This window comes from Ursus americanus, chromosome 7 (genome assembly GCF_024610735.1).
Source record: "Ursus americanus isolate L20-20 chromosome 7, mUrsAme1.1.p, whole genome shotgun sequence".
Lineage (NCBI taxonomy): Eukaryota > Metazoa > Chordata > Mammalia > Carnivora > Ursidae > Ursus > Ursus americanus.
Window position 1 is genome coordinate 12312583 of NC_142133.1, and position 21836 is coordinate 12334418.

The window sequence follows — 21836 nt, forward strand, 5'->3', positions numbered from 1 at the left end:
TGCCCAGTGACGAGGCTGGGGAGGGAGGAATCAGGAGGATCTGCGGGGGCAAAAGGGCGGGAGAGGGACCAGAGCATGAACACCAACCAGGAAGCAGAAGCGAGAGCTTGAGGGGGCTTATGCCACACGGTGATGCACTCTCCATCACGGGCCCCAATCTCACGTCAGAAGGCAGGAAGGTCCTTGGTCACCAACGGCTGGTCTTCCAAGGCTGCTCCCAGGTTACAAAGCCCAGCTGAAAGTCCCAGTCAGATACACAGGACTGGCTGCCAAACTGCCATAGCCTGGTGCGGGAAACCTTCATCCACTCGGTTCTCTGAAAGGGCAGCCTGGTGCAGAGGCCAAGGGGTAACTAAATGACAGTTAATCCGTTGAAAGGGTATCCTGTCCAGTGTGGGGGAGGCTGGTCCCCGGCCATCTCAGGACAGTGTAATTCGACGCAGGTAAAATGTACTTCTCCCCGCCCATTAGCTCAGCATCGATTCCCCTTCACTTCATTGACCTCAGCTCATGGAGCCTGGACAGGTCCAGTCTGGTTCAGCAGTACAAGCCTAGGGGACAGCACCCCCCTCGTAGCCTGCATGGTGGGGCCCGGACCCCTGGGCGCCTTGAGGATGGCTCCCGGTTCCCGAGGTGGCCACGCACATACACATTTCTTATCATCCTCCTGCTGAGAATGTCAGCATACTTTAGTATGGCTTTCAACCCTTAGGGAAAACAAATCTAGAAACTAGACTAGAAGTCAGTGACACGTCCCTCTTAAGATTACTTGTGAGTGTAGAACAGTGTCGTCGTAACCCAAACTCCAGCTCCAGGGTGCTGGCCACAGGCTGAGCCCTAACCCAGCCAGCAGAGGGTCGGGGCTGAGCGGCAGGGGTGGGACAGGTGAAGCGCTTTGTTCATGGAGTCCAGTGGTGGGACCGTCACCTCGCTCTTAACCTGCTGAGTCCAGGAGGGGAGCGGGGTTGCTAGGCTGTGAATGCCTGTGCTCCATGGCCTCCTTCTCGGAGCATGGGGATGGAGGCCTGGGCATCAGTGGATGCCACATCCCAGAATAGCGGGCACGGATGCAGACGGTTCAATCAAGTGGTTCCTCAGAGCCTCAGAAAGGCGGGGATAGAGGACCTGGCTCTATTGCTTGCTGTTCTCAGGGAGAGGCGGTGCAGGGAAACGCTGGATCACACGCCGGGAGGCTGTCAGCCCTCTCCACTTGTCACAGACACACTCGCCTCCCCAGCTCACGTTTTCCACACTCCTGCTGCCTCTGGCAGCGCCAAACCGTCTACAAGCCCATTCCTCTTCAGCGGAGGCACAGTCCGTTCTGGGCCTGCCCCCACCCTTGGGGAAGTCTGAAAGCATTCCCACTCGTGCTTCTGGCCCCCACACCTGCTCACAGGCTGGAGCAGACCAGAACGCCCCACCTGCATGGACCCGGGCCCAGTAGGTGCCCAAGTGTGCACACAGCCTCACCCATCCCCTGGCCCTAATAAATGCTGAACTCTGGAAGAATGGCCAGATCCCAGTCCTAACCCCCGGCTCCCTCCCCTGCCATCGGTGTGTGGGCACCGATTCCCCGGGTGCCCTTCTTCCCCTCCGAGAAGCAGCACCAGTGCCAAGTAAAGAAGAGCAGAGACTCTTCCCTGGAGCACGCAGGAACGGAGTGCTCCCCCTTTGTCAGTGGTCAGGCGGCCACCCTGGAGGCTGCTATGGTCAGTGGTGTTGCTGTCCTCCACGCCTCCATTTGTGGAGAGCGCCCTGTTCTCGGGAACTCCAAACCAGCTGGTAAGAGTAGAGAAGAGGACGAGACAGCACAGGGAGCCCTGTCATAAGCTCACGCCAACAGTATCCAACAATCAACAGTGTGCATTTGACCAGAGAGAGAATCGTTTAGTGAGACCCATCCTGCTCTGTTTTCTATCCAGTGAGCATGCGTCTGGAAAGTTTGTGCAAGGGTGGGGCAGCTCTGCTGTCCGCTGGTGCCCCTCTCACAGGAAGGATCTTGCCACCCTGAGTACGACTCTAGTCTTTAAGGAGGTTATTGTTGTTTTAATATGACTCTAAGCTCTAACTTCATCTGGGCTCAACCAGATTCGTTTTGCGCTGGGGAAAACTGGCCATACTAGGCTAATCGCTAGACAGCATGTTAGTGTGAGACCTTTGCAGGGGTTCTCAAAGATCATTTTTACTCTGAACTTCCCCATATTACCTGCTGACTTTGGAAACTAGCCCCCACGTAAGCTAATACCACATGGTGCACTTTTCAGTGCATGCAAAGAGTCACCATCCCTGTATGGACAAAGAACTTTCTTGAGGAAGACCCTTTTGGGGCAATGGAATATGATTTTCTGGACTTCGAGTCCCAGAAAGTAAAGCCTGAGGCCTGGCTGGAATGGTAGCAGTTGGGAGCCGGCCCCCAGGGATCCTTACCTCCTGGCGTTCTTCCCCTTGTGTGGCTCTCACTCCCACACGAAGTCTGGATGGCCTGTGTGGACCGTAGAGATCAGGAGGAGTGATGGGATGTTGTTCCCAAGACCAGGTTATGAAGGCTATGGCTTCAGTCTCTGGCATTTTCCCCCTTTCTCCGATCGCTCGCTTTGGGGGAAGCTGGCCGCGGGGTGGAGGAAGCCTGTGGTGAGCCCCCCATGGTAGGGACCTGGAGGTCTGCTGGTGGGCACACGAGTGAGCTTGGAAGCAGTTCCTCCAGCCCATTCCGGGCTGACATGACAGCAGCCCTGCCCCCAAAATTTTGGAGGCAACCTCCCAAGAAGCCCTGAGCCAGAGCGACCCCGCTAAGCTGCTCCTGGATTCCTGACTCTCAGAAACTGCATGACATAATAAATATTTGTTGTTTTTAAGCCTCTGTATGTTGGGGTGACTTGTCATGCAGCCGTAGATGGCCAACATGAGTGTCCCAGGCTGAATGGCCCATCCCCGGGCTCTCTGCTCTTGAGTGATGGCAGGGCCTCTCTCTGCCTCAGTTCTCCCCTTGCGCCCACCTCCTATCGTGCCCTTCCCTTTATGTCTTACCTTAGAGTGCTTGAAAACGACCTCAGCCAGAGCTGGAGTCAGCAGCAGGACAGCCCCCCAGAGACGGCCTTGGACAGTAGCCTGAACTATATCTGTAAGGTGAGTCCGACACCCACTTCTGCTCACCATGCTGACCTGCTCGGCAGGTGCATGCAGTAGGTATCACGGAGCACCCACAGTGTGGTCGGCGCTGCTGCAGGCACCACGCCGGCTGCCAGGACTGATGCTGCGGAAAGCTCACGGTCCCCACGACCAGGCCTGCCACCCGAGCACCCCATGGGGGGCTTGACTCTGGGCCTTGCCGCTTGTTTTTCTCAGCCGCTGCCCAGCCCAGCCACGGCCATGGCCACAGCCACGGCCACTGGGGGCTCATGGTGCCATCCCCTCCTGCCTGCCCCACCCCCGGGGAGGCCCTCCAGCCCCTAGCACTCTGTCCTCCCTCCAGTTCCTGGCACTGTGTGCCGTAGCCCAGCCAGCTGTCTACACCGACCGGGAGCTCTTGAACCTGATCGAGCTGCTGTGCCGAGCTGGCCTAGACGCGGGGCTCCGCCTGCTGCCCAAGACCGATCTTCAGCAGCTTCTACTCCTGCTCCTTGAGAACATCCGCGAGTGGCCAGGGAAGGTACCATGAGCCCCCAAGCCCAAGCCCTAGCCTCCGCTTCAAGGTCCTGAGCCTCCTCGCACGGCCTCGTCACTAGGGACTGAAGTTGCACCTGGAGTGCACTCAGTGGGAAGAGCAGGCTTGGAGGTCACCGGGATGCCAGGGAATGTTCCCACCAGTCCCTGGACTCCGTGACTGCCCCCCCACCTCACTGGCTTCCCCCCCCCCCCCGCCCCCGCACCAGTAAGCAGGCTGGTGGGGAGGTCAGGATGGAAGGCGGGCCCTACCGCAGCCCACCTTGCCGCCTGCCGTCCCCACAGCTCCAGCAGCTGTGCCGCACCCTGAGCAAGGTGTCAGATCACCACCACAACCTGCTAGCACTCGTGCAGTTCTTCTTGGACGTGACCTCGCGGAGCAGGTGGGTGCCCCTCCACCCCTGCCTCCTCCCTCTGATACTCATCCCTTCCCCTGAGACACGGTGGGGTGTGGGGATCCAGAATCCTCCCCATCAGCCCCAACAAACCTCCCCCTCCTGCCCAATCTCTAAAACCCAGGAGAAAGAACTAAAAATACAACTCACTAATGAGTTCATTACGAAAAGACAAAAAGCCTAATTTTCTTAACATGGTCTTATTAGCAAAACAATTGCCTTATACAATTAGCTTCTGACTGCAGCACCGCCCCCTCCTCCTCCCCCCTGCCTGCTGCTTCCCAGTCCTTGGTAGGGGGTTCCTTCATGTCACTCAGACCTCAGCTGCATTATGTCCCCTACTCCTCCCCTACCGCTCTCCCAAACTCTCATCACCCTGCTTTATTTTCTGCACAGCATGGCTTTCTGCCAGAAATGTATCTTACTGTTTGTTCTTTATTTATGGTGCCTCTCCTCCATGTTCCCTCCAGGAGAGCAGGTCCCTTAGTGGAGTCTCTCCCATATCCCCCAGGATCCAGAACAGTGCCTGACACGCTGTTGGCACTCTGTCAATTCTTTTCAAATGAATGAAGGAGGTGAACAAACTCCGCCCACGGGGAGATGAGGCCCATTCACTGGACAGGCCCCACCCAGTCTCTCCTCTCCTCCTTCCTTTCCCCACTTTAGGCCAGAGCCATAGGGATTCCTTGCCCTTCCTGCAGCAGAGCATTCCTCATCTCTCCTCTCCTAACACCTGGAACGATGGCCCTCCCCACCCTTCCAACCAGACCTGTCCTGGGGCCCTTCAGGAAGACCCCCCCAGCCTTCACAGGCACGTCCGCAGTAACCCTCCACTGGGGCCATTCCCCGGCATCTCCCTCCCCAGAGGCGGCTTCTGGAAGCAGGCTTGGCATCCCATTCAGACCCATATCCCAGGGCCCACGTGGGCGCAGTCATCCTGAGCTCAGCTTCAGTCCTGACATGGAGAGTTCAGTCTCTTGTCTGTCAATAAAGAGAGGAGGCTTCTCCACAGTCCTGAAAGGGAAGTTGTTGCTCTGTATTTGAAAGAACTGGGCTTCTAGAAGCTCTGTCCAAGGCCTTTAAGTGTGAACACTAAAGCAGTGCCTCAGTGGGTGCCATCTGCACTAAGCCCAGATGTCTCATGGGACTTTTTCCCATATGACTGAAGAGGCTGAAGGCTGACCTCTGCCTCCAGGCTCCCTGCTCAGCCCCAAACAGCTAGTCCACTGTGTCACAGAGCCAGAAATTGTAGTCTTAGAGGTCTCTCCCAACCCCAGCCCATTATGCCTGTTCATCCTAAATCCTGTCCATTCTGACTTTCAAATCCCAAATCCTTGCTTGTGGTTGCCTGTCCATCTTAGCTCCGTGAAAACAGGTACCTGTCTGGGTCTCAGCCACCTCTGTCCCACCTGTTCCTGCTTTCATGTCCTGTCTCTCACCTGGATGGATGGTGGCCGTGGCATTCTGTCTCCTCCTCCCTCAAAGTCTGTCCGCTCTGTGGATACATGGGATTATCGTGTCTGCCTTACCTTCCACACCAGGTCCAGATGCCTCCGGGGCCCATGTTGTCCAGCCCCAATTTCCCGTTTGCTCCCAACAGGCCACATTACTGGTACTTCTTTTTCTTACTTTCTTTTCTTTCTTTCTTTTTTGTTTTAAAGTAGGCTCCATGCATAACGTGGGGCTTGAACTCACGACCCTAAGATTAAGAGTTGCATGCTCTACGGACGGACCCAGCCAGGCACCCCTGTCTGTCTCACTTTCATGCATATATACACATGTATGTGTACGTGTACATACGTGTATGTATGTGTATGATGAACCGCATTCATTTTCATGGTGTGTCGTGTTCCCTCGTGCACACGCAACCAGTTCCCTATCCTGGGTATTCATCCGGGGTACAAGCTTTGCACATCGATGCGAATATTTCTATAGGATAAACTCTGAAGTGAAATTGAAGTCCTAAGGTATGTACATTTAAAATTTGGCCTCCAAAAAAAGCTGTATCAATTAATAGTACCACCAATGGGCGTGAAAATGTCTGTTTCTCCACTGTGTATTCTCAGTTTTGTTTTTAAGTTTTAGTCCATCTGGTAAGTGAAAAGTGTGATCCCATGGTTCTGATTTTTATTTCTCTGACTGCCAGTGAAATTGAGAATCTTTTCATATGCTTATTGGCCTTTTGTGTTTCTCTTATTGTAAATTATATCTTGATGCTTCTTGCCCATTTTCTATGGGGCAATTAATCTTATTAACGTATTGATAATTGCTTATTAAGTCTGTTTCAGTGCTGTATTTTCTTCTAAGTCTATACATCGTCCTTTTTTTTTTTTTTTTTTTTTGCACATCATCCTTTTTAAACCTTTGTGCATGATATCTTTCGGCGAACTAAGGTTTTGGGTCTTTTGAAATTTTATTTTATTTTATTTTATTTTTTTAAAGATTTTTATTTATTTATTTGACAGAGATAGAGACAGCCAGCGAGAGAGGGAACACAAGCAGGGGGAGTGGGACAGGAAGAAGCAGGCTCATAGCGGAGGAGCCTGATGTGGGGCTCGATCCCAGAACTCCGGGATCACGCCCTGAGCCGAAGGCAGGCGCTTAACTGCTGTGCCACCCAGGCGCCCCTGAAATTTTATTTTAGAATAGATTTAGCTTTACAGAAAAGTTATGTGGATGGTATAGAGAGTTGATTCTAATTGAATCTGTCTTAAAAAGAAAAGCCTTCCCCACCCCAAGATCACAAAAATATTATGTTCTATTTCTCTCAGTACTTACAGTAACTTTGTTCACTCTTGGTTCTTAATCCCATCTGGAATCTATTCTTCAAAGATAAGAGACAGGGATCTAAGATTTTCCCACCTCTGAAGAGCCAGTGGGGCCAACACCAACTTTTTTTTTCTCTTCATAGCCCACCTTTCCCAGCAGATTTGAGACTATCTTCATCCTATCCTAGATGGATGATGTCGTTCTTCTGTTAATTGAGTCAAACTGATTTCAGGGATCCATGTCTTTTACAGGGTGTCTTTGTAACTCCAGAGCTCTTGCCAAGTGTTCCTTAAATGCCAGGAGTGAATATAATAGAACAGCCTTGCCTCATTTTTTTTTTTTAGATTTTATTTATTTATCTGAGAGAGAGCAAGAGCGAGAGAGATCACAGGAGAGGGAGAGGGAGAAGCAGACCCACTGCTGAGCAAGGAGCCTGAAGCAGGGCCCGATCCCAGGATCCCGAGATCATGACCCAAGCTGAAGGCAGGCCACCGACTGAGCCACCCAGGGGCTCCCTCACCTCACTTTCTTTTTTTTTTTTTTTAAAGATTTTATTAAATTATTTATTCGACAGAGAGAGAGACAGCCAGCGAGAGAGGGAACACAAGCAGGGGGAGTGGGAGAGGAAGAAGCAGGCTCATAGCAGAAGAGCCTGATGTGGGGCTCGATCCCAGATCGCCGGGATCACGCCCCGAGCCGAAGGCAGACGCTTAACCGCTGTGCCGCCCAGGCGCCCCCTCACCTCACTTTCAAACAGACACATCAGCTAGAGTGGTAATTCCTGCCACCAGCTTTGCGAAGAAAGAGGGATGGGAATTATCTATTTGTTTACTTAGAAATTTTAGGTTACTTTTCTAAATAGATAAAGCATTCAAATAGAACAAAATTCAAAAGGCCCCAGGGAACACCTATTTGAAAGTGTGCCCTTACCCCTGCCAGCCACCTAGCCTGCCTCCATTTCTCATCTGGGCTTCCGTGCATGTTCTCCCTGTCCTTTTTTTCACTTCAAGGTATGTTTTGGCAGTCATTCCGAATTGGATCCGAAAGAGCTTCTAATTCGTCTTTACAGCCTCACTGAATTCACTGTGGTCTTTAGCCAGCCACCCCCCGCCCCCCGCTCCCCGTGGTGGCCGTGTTGGAGGAGCTTGCTGGGGGCTGCCCCACTGGGCTCAGTGCCCAGATTGACCCCAGGAAGGAGGGCGTACTGTTGTGCATTCTGTCACATTCTTAGTCTACTGACTGGTTAAGCACAAAGCGAGAACTTCCACCAACATTTGTGTGAGGCACACACACACCTCCCCCCGCCCCCGACCTTGTTGACCAAGACTTCGGGGGTGCACTGTAAATTTAAGGCACAGTTGAGCTCAACCATGAGAAATGAAAGTAGATACTTAGAGCAAACCATTTGAAATGGGGCCAATGGGAAGATTTCCCTTGGAGGAGAGTCTGTCTTGGGACCCTGGCCCCTCTCGGGGAGCTTCAGGGAGCTGGGGGCGGGGAACAGGGGGGACTCGGCCCTCCAGCTTCTACAGAGGCCGAGGGTGGCTTTCACTCCCCTGAAAGCTGATGTGCGCAGACTCCAGGACTCGCCTCCTTCACCACCCGCGAATGTTTATTAAATATGGTGCATGCTGTTTCACTGCGGCCTCCAACGTAGAGGGGAAGATGGAACCGGCTTGAGCAGGCTGCCGGATCCGCCTGATTCTGACCAGCAAGGAGCAGCGGGCTGCCCAAGTCCAAGCGCAGGAGCCCTGGGAGGAGCTGGCCTTCAGAGGCTTCAGGTCTTTGCACACTGGGGATAAGAGCCATGGCACGTGCAGGCGCCCCATAGCGTTCCCCAAGTCCTTGTTTTCCTTCGTGGTCCATGCTGCTGGGGGCTGGGCTGCTCGCTCCCCACCGGGCAGGGCCAAGGGCTGCACCATAGTGGGGTGTCATGCCCACCCACCCACCCCCAGCTCGGTGCAGGCCCTAGACCAGTTCTTCTCTCCCAGCCCATCTGCCCCTGCTGCCTTCCTGTCCTGGCTCCTTGCTCCACCACAACTCCCTTCCTGTGTGCCACCACACGTGGCCTGTCCCTCCATGGGCCCCTGGTCCCTTCTGGCTGGCCAGGACCCGCTCACTCTGAACGGCTGGCCGGCCTCCTTGGGCCCTCAGCAGATTCCAGACGTCATCATGCTTCCTGGTGCTGAATTTCTACTCCAGCAAACAGCACTGCCCCTTCTTTTTCTACTGTCTGACTGCCAGCCACCCACACACCTAGGGGACCCACAGCTTACCTCCTTGCTTTTCTCCTGACCTCACCTCCCATACTCAGGACCCCAGCAGTCCTGCCCCTTCCAGGCCTTCTGCAGTCGTCCCTTATTCCTGTACTTTTCACTTTTTGTTCACTACTGGCTCTTCCTCAGCAAATACGTGCGCTCGTGTGTCTCCTACCTTAGAACAGCAGTTTGGCCACCCCCCCCCCCTCCAGCTCCTACTACACCTCTCAGTTTCCCTTCCCCTGCTCTCCCTTGCTCCATTCACCTGAAACAGGCATTCTGAACCCTGCCCACCCTGGACACATGGTGGATTCTTCAGAGTTCAGAGTGTCAGAGGGAGTTCTCACCTGAGAAAACACGTTTCGGGCTCTGGGGGTGGGCAAGGTCGGAATATTCTAGAAGGAGGCAGCCACAGTCCAAAAACCTCAAAATTTTAGAAGGTCTCAAAATATGGAGGAACAAGAGGCAAGATGAAGATCACGTCTAGGGGTTGAGGGGCCATGCTGGAGCCGAGAGGGCAATAGAGAAAAAGTGGGTCTGATGAAGCCAGGAGTGTGAGGGGTTGTGGCCGAAGAGGATCTGGCTCGCCTTTATGAGTGGGTGCACAGGTAAGGGTGACAGGAGTGACCTAAAGAGCCAGGAGTAGAGGGGACGTACCTCATGTGACACTCTAAACAAACCGCCTTACCACCACTGACCTACATGGCCCTTCCTCAGGAATAAGCTTATCGTTCTCTTCCTTGGCTTCACAAGATCATTCTCCCAACTCCCCTCTCCTTCTTTGGCCATTCCTTCTCAGTCGCCATCATCCAGTTCCTTCCTCCAAGGAATTAAGCTCGCAGCTGCTCCTCAAGCCTCAGTGTGCCCGGGGGTTCTGCCCCAGTCTCTCTCCTGTGGTCACTCTGCACGGTCTGGGGGAGCTTTCCAGGCTGGGCACTGCGGTGCTCTGTCCATGTGACCCCGCTTCAGGACTCTGGTGCCCCCGCCCCAGCTGCTGAGCATCACCCTGCCAGCCCACCCCAGGAACTGCCTTTGCTGAACACGGTTGCCTTACCTGAGATTAGGTGCCTTCTATGGGAGAAGCCCAGTGCTGGGGGCACGAAGGCCTACCCCTCTGCCTCGATCCGAGATGTCTCTGAAGGACCTTGCCAGCCCCAGAGGTCCTTGCGGGGTCAGCCGAGGGCTTTGCTGCGACTGCGTTCCAGCCTGGCTTTCCCCTTTGGCCCAGACCTGCTTCCTTCGTCCCTACAGGAGGTCATCCCAAGAGCACCCGTCTCCCCTTCTCCCTGCATACTCACCTCCGCTTCAAAGTCCACCTCCTGGGGAACTCGACCTGAGACCCCGTCTCATCCACATCCACATCCACGGCTACGTGCCAGGGGCTCCCGCGTCAACACCTGTGGCCGGACTTCTTTGCTAAGCACCAGATCTGCGTGGACAAGTATTTCAGGTTTAGCGTGTGCGGATCAGAAGTCACCACCTTCTGGGGAGGACCACCTTCTGTCTTCTATGGCCCCATGATGATATCAGCACCTGCCCACCGCCTAAAGCCTGAGAGTCGGGGGTCACCTCGTGTCCCCTCAAGCTCCTCCTCCCCAACAATAGCCACCTCTCCCATCACCCTCGCACAGTTCCAGCTCTTACCGCAGAGCCCCTGGATTGCTGCCTCCTTCCAGGCTGTTCCCCGTCTGACGCACGCCTGCACTGTCCACCAGCGTCACCTCCCTTCAGATGCGCAGCCGGCCAAGTCACTCCTTCGCTTCTTTAAAGTCCCTCCTTCGCTTCTTTAAAGTCCCTCAGGCTTCTGTTCTCGGGATGAATTTCAAACAGTGGCATACTAGGCCTCTGTGCCTTCTTTCCCGATCCTACCTTATCCCCCTTCCTAGTGTCCCCGGCAGGCAGCCACCCCAGCTCAGGATTTGTCTTGGAACCTTTCACCATCTTCCCTTTTCCCTCTCCTCCTCTTTGCTTGGTCAACACTTCCTCGCCCTCAAGACTGGGCTCGGACCAAGGCAACTCTCCCGAGAGACCTCCTGACACAGGGCCCTGGTTGTCAGCGCCTTTGGCTAACCCCCTGGACTGTGGGCCTCTTGAGGGAGGAGCTCTCTGGGCCCTTGGAGCCTGGCATGGAGGAGGGACTCGTGTGCCTGCTCACGGAGCAGTTGCTTCTGGAAGGCAGATCTCAAAGAGCCTAGAACTGGTTTTATAGGAGCCAACTCCAAACAGAGAGACGGCTCGGGCGGGCTCGGAGACGGGGTGCAGTAACACTTTGAATGTGGATTGCGAATGAACCCGTAAGGAGAAAGAAGGAAGTATCTGAAGGCTGCCAGGGGCTGCACCCAGAGCTCAAGCACTATCTCGGATTTTAAAAGTTATGGAAGATGGAAAGTAGGACGCGAAAACAAGGCAGATGGACAAATAGCGAGGACCGGTGTTAGCACCCGTGGGGAAAACTGAGGCCCGTAGGAGGGGCTTCTGCAGAGTTGTTTTTGAAGGAAGGAATGATGTTTTGGGCTGGCAGTGAAATATTGACACTGATGAAGAGAGAGCAACACTACGTGATTCCTATTTTGCTTCTCTTTGTCGAGGAGCATAATTTTTCATCTGGACGCCACAAATCCTCAAAGGGACTTGAAGCCTTAGACAGCACGGGGAGAGACACTGTGGCAGCATCCGGCTGTGCGGAATGGGTTTAAGTCCCCTGTGGTACAAGGACGTCCCCCCCCCACCCCCGTCCCCCGTCGGTCCTGGGAGAGGAGCAGAGGGGGTCCCCTGAGTCCACGGAGACCTCCAGAGGTGGGGAGGGAGGGTGCAGAAGGAGCATGGCGGGCTTGAGGCGCCCCCCACATCATTCCCCAGGGACGGTTTGTGAGCACATAGAAAAGGAAGCTCTGCTTTCTAGGATTCCTGAGAATAAATCATACCCGACTAGCCTCATTTATGTTTTGACAGGCCAACCAGAATAGTACTCTGGAGAGGACTGTCTGGGTTTCTGTAAGGCGCTCGGTAGAGACTACCGTCTATCCTGAGGACAACGTGAGAAATGTGGGCTGAGCGATTGATGCAAAGCAGCCGGGCTCCTCGTCACAAGGTGCTGCTGGCCGGCAGAGTCCGCCTGGAGGGCAGGCCCCCGGGGCCCCCAGAGTCTTCTCTTCACTGACAGGTTGGTCAGGGCAGACCCAGTGTCTCAGATGAGGCCATTAATGGAACAATAGTCAGACTCACACATGACCTGAATACAACTGACAGGGAACGGAAGATCCCCGTAGATCTCCGCAAACCACACTGACAGTCTGAGAGGAAAAGGGAGACCCAGCTGCACAGTTCACCACAGGATCTGGGAAATGGGATTTGACAGCAGGACGTGTGAGAAAGACTTTGGGCTCAGTCTGCGATCTGCCTCGCATGGCGGGGCAGCCCGGAAGAGGTGCGTCAGGGCCAGCTCCCAGCACCTCCCTGACGATCATGCTGACAACCCCCAGGGCCTTCAGAGGACCCAACCCACAGCAGCAAAAAGTTCTCAGAGAAGAGTATGGACGTGGCATACATAGAGAAGAGATAGTTGTGGGAAATAAAGGCCACCTCCCTCAGGTCCGGGGAGGGCCTAAGTAAATGGACAAATATGCGGGTATTAGATGGCGTGACTTTTTTTTTAAGTAAGCTCTACGCCCAACATGGGACTTGAACTCATGACTTACAACCCTGAAATCAAGAGTCACATGCTCTACCAACTGAGCCAGTCAGGCGCCGCCTAGATCAGGTGACTTTTAAGATGTGTTCTAAGCCTGAGGTTCTTCGGATTTCATCACGATGCCGGAAAAAAGAAAGGAAGTAGGAGGATAAAGAGGATGGGAGTCGGGTTGTAATTGTTCACATGAACTTTATTTACCAAGTACTAGTAACCTTTCTACTTATATAATGTCCATGCAGGAAAGGACACATCGGCGCACTTTGCAAAAGGGACCGTCTGTGTAACGACCGCTACATCATAGGGCAGACCATCACCCGCTCCCCAGAAGCCCCCTCGGGCCCCTCCCAGGCATTCCCTCTACAAAGAAAACCACTTCCCTGACTTCTATCCCATCGCTTCGTTTTGCCTGGTTTTGAACCTGTGCATAAACGGGATCCTGGTCAGTGTTCTCTCTTGGGTCCGGCTCCCTCGGCACAGCGTCAACACTTTGTTTGTGGGAGTCATCCACGTAGACGTGAGCTCTTGCGCATGGATCCTTCATGTTGCCGTGCGGTGGTCCCCCGTAAGGATCTGTGGCTGCACGGTGCAAGCCCCGCCCTCACAAGGGTCCCGGTATGTGTACGGATGACAGGGCCGACTCCCGAGGAGGTTGCCCTGAGCTCGGAGCCAGGCCCTGGTTCTTCCTGCCTGGGTCGGATATGCTGTCGTTCAGGGTAGGCTCCAAGTGAAGGACTGGGGGCGGGGTGGGGGGAGGCAGTGGCGGGAGGGGTGGCCGTGATGCCCGAGAGGCAGCGTGGACGGTCCTTCAGATGCCCTGAGGCAGGGTGTTGGGCAGCATTTCCACAGCGGAACAGGCCCCGGTTGTTGCTTCCTGGACTGCCCTAGAGACATGGAAAAGGCAGCTCACGCCTTTGGCCAGATGCCTGGTGGCCTTTTAGGGTAGTTCAGCCTTGGCAGGGCCTGGTTCCCCTCCGAACAAGTGAAGGCGAGGGGCACCAGAGGGGGCTGCGCCGACCAGGGTCGTTGCCCCGACATCCTAGCGGCCCGCGCTGGTTAGTGCCTCTGCCTTCCCCCGAGTTCGTGCAGGGGGCCTGGCGCCTGGCTGGGCTGCCCCTTGCAGGAGCTGGAGGGAAGGCTGGAGGCTGGGAAGCAGAGTGCCTGCATTCCCCTTCCCAGCTCTGCTGTGGATTTGGAAAAGTCATTTCCAGATTTCGCAGTGCTTTAGGCTCCTCTAAGCGCTAATCCAGTGTCCTGATCTTACAGAGGCCCGTGGGGGGGGGGGGCGCTGAGGCAGAGGCCTGGACTGGGGTGAGCACGGAGAGCTGGAGCTTGTTTCCTTATATGACAGTGGCTGGGATGGCTCCAGTGCCTTCTGCGTCCTCCTTTGTCCGTCTGGTTTGAGTTCCGGGGAGGCCTTGCTGGGTGGGGTCAGGCAGCTTCTAGGAGAGGAAGAGCCCCTGGCCGACCTCGGCTGGGCCCACGGGCCCCTTTGCTTGCCCCCTGCACAGTTTGGGTGTTATTTGGGGTGAGTCTGTGCGTTTTCTCCTCCGTAGTGTAGGGTCTCAGTCTAAAATTAAAAAGCTGTCCTGTCCCCTGTCCCCATGTCGCAGAGAGCACAGGAGACTGTGTTTAAAAGGCAGGGGGGGGGGTGGCTGTCAGAATGAAAGGCAGTGGGCAGGCGGGGACAGCCAGGGGGAGCATGCCACCCTCAGATGTGGGTTCCTTTTCATCCATTCACCCGGTCCTTCTTCTGGTGCTTTTCTTCTTTTCTGGACAGCAGCCTGTCCTGACCCACCCAGTCTGCTCCTTCCCTTCTGGAACCACCCAGGCTCTGCTCTGCTGGCCTGCCAGCACCCCCACCCCCAGGTTGGCCCCTCCCCACCCTCTGCAGGGTAAAGGAGCTCCCACACAGGCCTGGGTTTTGGATTAATGAAGCCCAGATGCAGGACTTCTGACTCTGGCTACAAGTTAGCTTTAGAGCCGCAGCACAGAGGGGCCATTTACCTCCCACTGTGTTCCCGGGCCAGCTGCTGCTGGGGCTCCTGGGGAACAGCTGGAGAGCAGGTCCTGCCTGCCAATGAGATGGAAGCCATGCGGGGTGTGTGGGGGTGTGTAGTATGGCCAGGGCTCCGGGAGAAAACGGAGGGTGGGGCTCTGGGTGAGGGGCAAGGGTCTGGCTGCGCTCACAGAGTCTGGTGTGGGGAGTGCTGCGGGACTCCTGTTTTCTATCCCATGGGGCTAAAAGAGGCTGCCTCTCCGCAGGTCTCAGAAGGTCAGGTGGGGACACTGAGGTGCTCCCCGGACAGGGGTCAAGGCTAAAGGGAGACAGGGCCCGGGAGGGCCCCGTGCTGGTTCATGTCAGGTGTTCCTGATCAAGAATAGACCAGGGATGGCTGGCCCCTCCCTGGGTTGCCAGATAAAATAGAAACATTGCAGGGGGGAACATATGCTAAGAAAACGACTCTCTGTTTTTCAATAAGAAATTCTAATTTAACTGGGCATCCTATATTTTTACTGGCTAAGTCTGGCGATCCTGTCTCCCCCTCCACTTGAATTTCTTCTTGAAGTAATAGTTTTACCGAACTGCAACATACAAACAGAAGAGAACACAGACCATCGGCGCAGAGCTCAGTGGATTGCGTCACATGGAACACGTGTGAGACCAACACTCAGAGCAAGAAATGCAACGTGAGCAGAACCTGCCGGTCCCCCCGCCGGTCCCCCCAGCAGACTTCCAAAAGCTGCTATTTGGCCACTTTTGTACTTTACAGAAATTGAATCATGCACATGTATTCTTTTGTACGTGGCTTCTTTCGCATGACACTGTGAAGATCCTCGGGGCCTTTGGATATCGTTTCAGCTCACTGTCATTATGAGTAGGACTGAGTCGTATAGATGGAGCCCAATCTGGATATGCGTTCTCATGGTGTGTTCAACGTGCACTTCCCCCGTGTGTGTGTGTATGCGTGCGTGTGCGCGCATCAGTACCTAGGCGTAGGACTGCTAGGTCATGGAGTGAGCACACGTTCATCTGTAGTTGATCTTGCGAAGCAGTTTCTCAAAGTGGGTGTACAATTCAAACCCCCACCTGCTGTGCGTGAGCCTCTGTGGGCCCACACCCTCACCACCGCTGTGCATTTCCCCCTTTTCCACATTCTCCTTTCTGATGGATGGTGGTACCATCTGCTGCTGCTTTTTTTCTCTTTTTAATCAATAGCCTGTTGCTTTGTTGATCCTTCTGACTGTCTTGACGAAGTGCTAAGAAAATCAGCAAGGCCCCTGGTTGTGGTACCAGCCCGCCCAGCCTCACAGGAACTTCGAGGAGACATTCCTACCCCAGTGGCTACCCCAGTTCCCCATTCCTACCCCACTTCCCTCCATCATGTGAGACCTGGACGGCAGCAGGCCTCGCCCTGGGGAAGTTGCAGTGGAGACTGGACCACCAAGCCCGGAAGTGGTCAGGCTGGATCCTGCCTCCCCAAAGTCCTTGCTTAGCATTTCCTGGGGTGGCCTGTGGCAGACCGTTCCCGATGTCCCGTCCTTCAGTTCTTGTGGTGTCATTCCAGTGGTATGGGTGAGGGTGGCTGTGGGGGTCCCTCCAGCAGTGCTGTGACCTGAGGGCATTTCTCCTCTAAGGAGCTCTTTCTAGCCCAAGCGTCTTCCTTCACGTTCCTTATGTTTCCTCTAGCTTCCGGACCTCTCTTTTGCTTCCTCTGACGGTGGCTCTGATTTCTGATGCAGACAGAAACTAGTGACTATAGCCACATCACGGTCTGTGCCAGGAGCTGATGTCTGCTGCCCAAGGGGGGAGCCACAGTGTATGGAGGTGCAAGAGAGATGTGACCCTCTTGTTGGACAAGAGCTGTGGCAGGGAGCATGGGCAGAGGAGGGGCCCTCAACCCTTCTTCCCGTCACCCCCTCCAGCCTCCTCAGCCACTGCCACCCCAGCATCATCCTCTGGTCTCCACTCCCCTCCTCTCTTCTCTTTCAAAGCTCACTCTCGTCCTCACTCTAGCGTCTGAAATCCCCATCAGAGGTCTTCAGTCCCAAAAGGAAGAGCTACTAGCCCCACGAGTGAATCAGTTAAGACTAGTTAATGCTAAACTCAGAAGCCCAGCCCAAACTGACCGAAGCCAAAGGCACTTTATTGGCCCACATGACCAACTGACCTACTGAAGGTCCAGGGGCTGGGGGCTTCAGGCACAGCAGGCTCTGGGTGTTGTCAGAGCTCTGGCCCTGTTCTCTGTCTCTGCTTGCTTCATCCTCCAAGCTGTCCCGCGAGGAGGCAGGGTGGTCACCAGCACGTGTAGGATCAGCTCCTGCCAGATCAGTGGCCCTGCTGGAAAGGCACTCGCTCTGCTGATAATTCCAACCAGGGCGCCTCTAAGCGGCTCCATCACTCAGACTCTCATGGGCCAGGCCTGGGTGAGCAGCTGCTCTAAAGGAAAGTTGATGTCAGGTGAAAAAAAAACCAAGCCCCACTTTCCACTACCCTACGTGGGCTGACAGTGGCTGGGATGGCTCCTCTAATGCTGCAAAGGACAGAAAAGGCCAAGGTCTGTGCAAAAGCAGTTGAGCGCTCCTTATCTCTGTGTCCACAGGTAAGTACAGATACTCAGAGAGACCAGCTAAGAAGAAAAACACTGCTGAGCCAGCCTCTGAAATTACCAGTGACTTTAATTTCTTTCCTTTTGCTTATTTTTTTTTTTAAGATTTTATTTATTTATTTGACAGAGAGAGACAGCCAGCGAGAGAGGGAACACAGCAGGGGAGTGGGAGAGGAAGAAGCAGGCTCCCAGCGGAGGAGCCCGATGCGGGGCTCGATCCCAGAACGCCGGGATCACGCCCTGAGCCAAAGACAGATGCTTAACAACTGAGCCACCCAGGCGCCCCTCCTTTTGCTTATTTTTTAACTCTGCCATCATGTTTTATTGCTTCTAAAATCAATGATAAATACTATAAACCAGAGGAGCGGGGCAAAGTACTCCAGACAGCACGCCTCTCCCATGCTGGCGGCTGGGAGCGCACCCTGCTGCCACGTGCACTTCCAGCCCACTGGCTCTCGAGCGTCCCAGCCCTCATCCCTCTCGCTCCTTCCTTCACAGGCAACTTCGAAGCCAGCTCAGCCTCGTGGTCATTGCCCAGATGCTGGACCAGCAAGAGACACTCCCTCTCTGGCAAGAGAAGGCCCAGGTGAGTCTCGGCCTCAGCCGTGCAGCATCCCCTGGGCCCAGGAAGCCCGTGGGTGCGCAGAGGGCTCCCCCTGAGGCCTGCCTGCTCGTGCTGCTTTTCCAGAAGGTTGGGAGCCTCAGGCCAGGAGAGCCAAGTCGAGTGTGAATTTTTCATTCATATCCTTGCATTCCGCAATTACTGTTCTGTATGCGTACTGTGTGCCAGGCACTGAGGCTAGAGCAGTGAGCTGGGAGCATGTGGTACTTGGTTTTTCTTTTCAGTTGTGGTAAAATATGCATGACAGAACATTTACCGTTTTAACATTTTGGGTTTTGGTTTTTTGCACCATCATGACAATGTTAAGTGTAGAGTTCAGCCATTTCGAAGCGTACCATTCAGTGGCTCTGAGCGCATTCACACCACCACCCGCCTCCAGAACTTTTTCTCATCCTCCCAAATAAAAACTCCATACCGGTTAAACGCTAATTCCCATTCTCTCTCCTTCCCCGGCCCCCGCTTATATTACTTTTTATAGGTGGGAAAAACACAGTGAAAGTGAAAACAAACACTGTGCACTTAAAACTACTCACTCCCAGTGCCTCCTCTCCTTTTCCAGTGTTAGGCATTCTTGGGGCAGCAAGAAAAGCAGAGCTCTGTCTTCTTTCCCCATTCCCCTTCTCTCCAGAAAGCTCTGAGCACAGCCTCTGCAGCTCAGGGCCCTGGGGGCAGCGTGGGTCCCAGCCAGCCCAAAGACGGGTGGCAGAGGGGTGGAGCATGGCCTCACCCTTACCCCCCTAGAAGCCCCCTGGGATCCCAGAATAGTTGCTGGGTACAGCCGAGCCCTCCAGCTCGGCAACACGAGGGGCACGAGGCAGTCCCTGTGAAGGGCTGAGTGCCTCTGTTCGAAGGGATGTACTCGGGAAACCTGTGTAACCCCTTGCCCAAAGTGCTGAGAGAACGTTCCGGCACATCCCGGGGCAGGCTGGGCAGTATCGCTGAGTCTGCAATGCCGGGATTGCAGGGCGGGGGCTCAGAAAGCTGACTGCTTGTGTCGGCTTTTCCGAGTGGGCTCGGCCTGGCTTTTGCCCTGGCTGCCCTCTTTGCTGTAAATACTTTCTCCACAGGACTTGCCCTGGCCGGGGTTTCCTGTCGTGCTAGTTCCTGCTGAAATGTCACCTCCCCTCTGAGGCCTTTCCTGACCACCCAATCCAAAGTCCCCTGGCACCTCACCCTGTTTTAAAGGACTTGTGTTTCCCTCTTAATATTTTCTTATTTATTTGGTCAGGGTCTGTGTTCACACACACACACACACACACACACACACACACACACACCAGCAGCTCCTTGAGGGCAGGACCAAATCCTTTCTGCCCGTTGGCACCTAGCACAGTGCCTGGCACACACGGGGACTCCGCGTGTACTTGTGGAGTGAACGAGCCTGAGGTTGAGCCCCTGGAGTGTTGCAAGGTTCCCTTTCCCCGGAGACCTGGGGAGGGGTGAGGGAGGGAGTGGCCCACACTGGGGTCGCTTCACACAGGTAAAAGCCTGATGACAGAGTGTCTCTGTGAGGGAGGAGAGACCACACAGTGCCCCGGGGGTGCCAAGCTGTTAGGAGCGGGGGCCGGCAGAGATGCGGCAGGCAGACAAGACCGCCCGGAGCCAGAGGGCTCTGGAGGGCAGATGGGGGGGGCGGTCTGTGAGCCCCAAGGAGAACAGAGCACAGCATCGGAGCAGAGGGGAAAGGCCGGAGCATCCAGATCAGGAAAGGCAGGACCGACCACTGTGGGTGGAGGGTGGGGGTGGCCGCCCACCTGCCACGTTTGCCAGTGACCAAAGAGTGGCTCAAGCATCGGGGCCTGGGAGCACCCAGCCCCGCCCAGCTCCAGGGCTCTCCAACCGTACCAGTCACCCGCCGGCCCCCCGCACGCCCACCTATCCAGGAGACCCTAGCTCAGCACCGCCTGTGTGCTGGGCCCCTCACCGGGCTCCGCGCCGGAACCAACCTCTGAAGACAGGGTGTGAGCCAGGTGGGCTGAGGGCTCAGTGACTAACTCTGCCCGAAGGCAGTGAAGTGGCTTCCAGAGAAGGTGTCCTGAGCCAGGTCGAGGAGGCTGAGTCAGCGCTTGCGTTGCAGAGAGGAGAGCCTGCAGGCGGCCAGTGCGGGCTGTGCACAGCTGCGCCGGCCTCCTGGCCGCTAGGGGAGAGGGACCAGCTGGGGCCTGCCTGCGGCCCTGCCTGTATGTTTCCCCCATCTCCCCTGCAGGCCTGGGGCTGCTGCACGGCGCCTCCCAGGTCTCCGGGCTGTGGGCACTCCCCTTTCCAGTCTGGCCTGTCAGACGGATCGTCGCCTTCAAAGGGCCACCACTTTGGCCCCACAGTCGCCCACGTCAAACCCCGCAACGCCCCCTTTCCCAGCTCCTCCATGCCGCCTGCCCACAACACCTGTACTTCCCAGCCTTCCTCCTAGGCCAGCCCCGCTCTCTCTGCACACAGCTCTGTGCCCTGACCTCCTTCCTTTCCGTCATCACATCCCAATGGAAATGTTGGTAGCTAACACTCTGCATAGCCGGGCCACGTCCCAGGCGCTGTGCTCAGAGCGTACCTCTCATAGCAGCCCCGGCAGTAAGGACGGTTACCATCAGACATTTTTCACAGATGGGGAGACTGAGGCAGGTACAGTTAGGAAACCTCTCAGGGTCATACAGCAGGAAAGCCATGGAGCTAGGTTTCAACCGCAGGGTCCTTGCCCTTGACCACTGCAACATGCCATGTCCGCTTCTCCAGCCCATTCCTCGGCTCTCATTGTGGTGACAGGCCAGAGGACACCTGCCACTTCATGCTGAAGGTGCCCTGCTGGTCCCTTGAGGTTTATTCCTAAGTGGCAGATAGGAGGACAAGGGCTGTGGCTTCTATTTCCTTCACTGATGGGCAAATGCTTGATAAACCTTAGCAATTGATCGGCTATGGAGAGGAGTCTAAGGATTGAGAATTGACTCCTCTAGGAGAGGTTCTGGGGCCTCTCAGGGCACTGCTGGGTAGGAGGAGTCCCTGACCCCTGGATGGCTTGGCTCTCTGTCTCAGGCTGCAGTCTGAGGCCCTAGGAGCAGGAGCTGAAAAGAACTAGAATTTGAGGAATAGGACTTCTGTATGTGCTCAGGATGCAGCCCCCAAGACCTGCATTTTCCAGGAGAGCCTTGGGGTCAGGCTGCTTCCTATTGTCCTTGGGAATCTTGGGAATACCCCAGAAACAGCAGGGTTTTGGCTTCCTGCAGCAGTGTGCTCCAGACACTGCTCAGGGCACTGAATATACAGCCCTAACAGAACCCAGTCCCTCTGTTGTGAAACTCACGGTCTAGGGGGAGATGGACACGGGCACCAAGAAAAAGGTAAATATTTGCCATACCAGATGGCGATAAGGGCTCTGGAGGAAAATAAAGCCAGATAAAGAGGAGAGGGAATGTTGGGAGATGGGGACATTTGTGTACAGAACTAAAAAAGTCAGGCAGGTTTCTTGGGGAAGAGCATTCCACATGGGAAACAGCAAGTGCAAAGGCCCTGGGGCAGGCAGAGTGCTCTTAGTTTAGAGGAAAAACAGAAGCCACTGTGGCTGGAGCAGAGGACCAAGGATGGAGTAGTAGAATTTGAGGTCAGACAGGTAAGTGGGAATTCAATCCGCCAGCGTCTCCGGACCATGGTAGGGGCTTTGATTTTCATGCCAAAGTGGGGAGCCGTTGGAAGGTTTTGATAAGAGAAACAGAATCTAATTTATAAAATATTTTTTAATTACTCTGGCTGCCATGTTGAGCTTAGGCGACTGCAATAATCCTGATAAGAGATAAGGGCCGGTGGGGGGGCTCTGGGGCTGGAAGGCGGACGGGGGCAGCTGCG

The 21836-nt window shown here is 55.1% G+C and overlaps 1 protein-coding gene across 1 annotated transcript in view; it reads left to right on the plus strand.

The window, feature by feature from the left end:
* Positions 1–21836, plus strand: part of FAM178B (family with sequence similarity 178 member B) — an 86604-nt gene that overhangs the window by 46242 nt on the left and 18526 nt on the right. Inside the window, exons 9-12 of the mRNA XM_087863340.1 lie at positions 3033–3126; positions 3473–3649; positions 3949–4046; positions 17882–17969. Coding sequence (XP_087719466.1) covers positions 3033–3126; positions 3473–3649; positions 3949–4046; positions 17882–17969 — 457 coding nt within the window. The remainder of the gene's footprint in view (positions 1–3032; positions 3127–3472; positions 3650–3948; positions 4047–17881; positions 17970–21836) is intronic.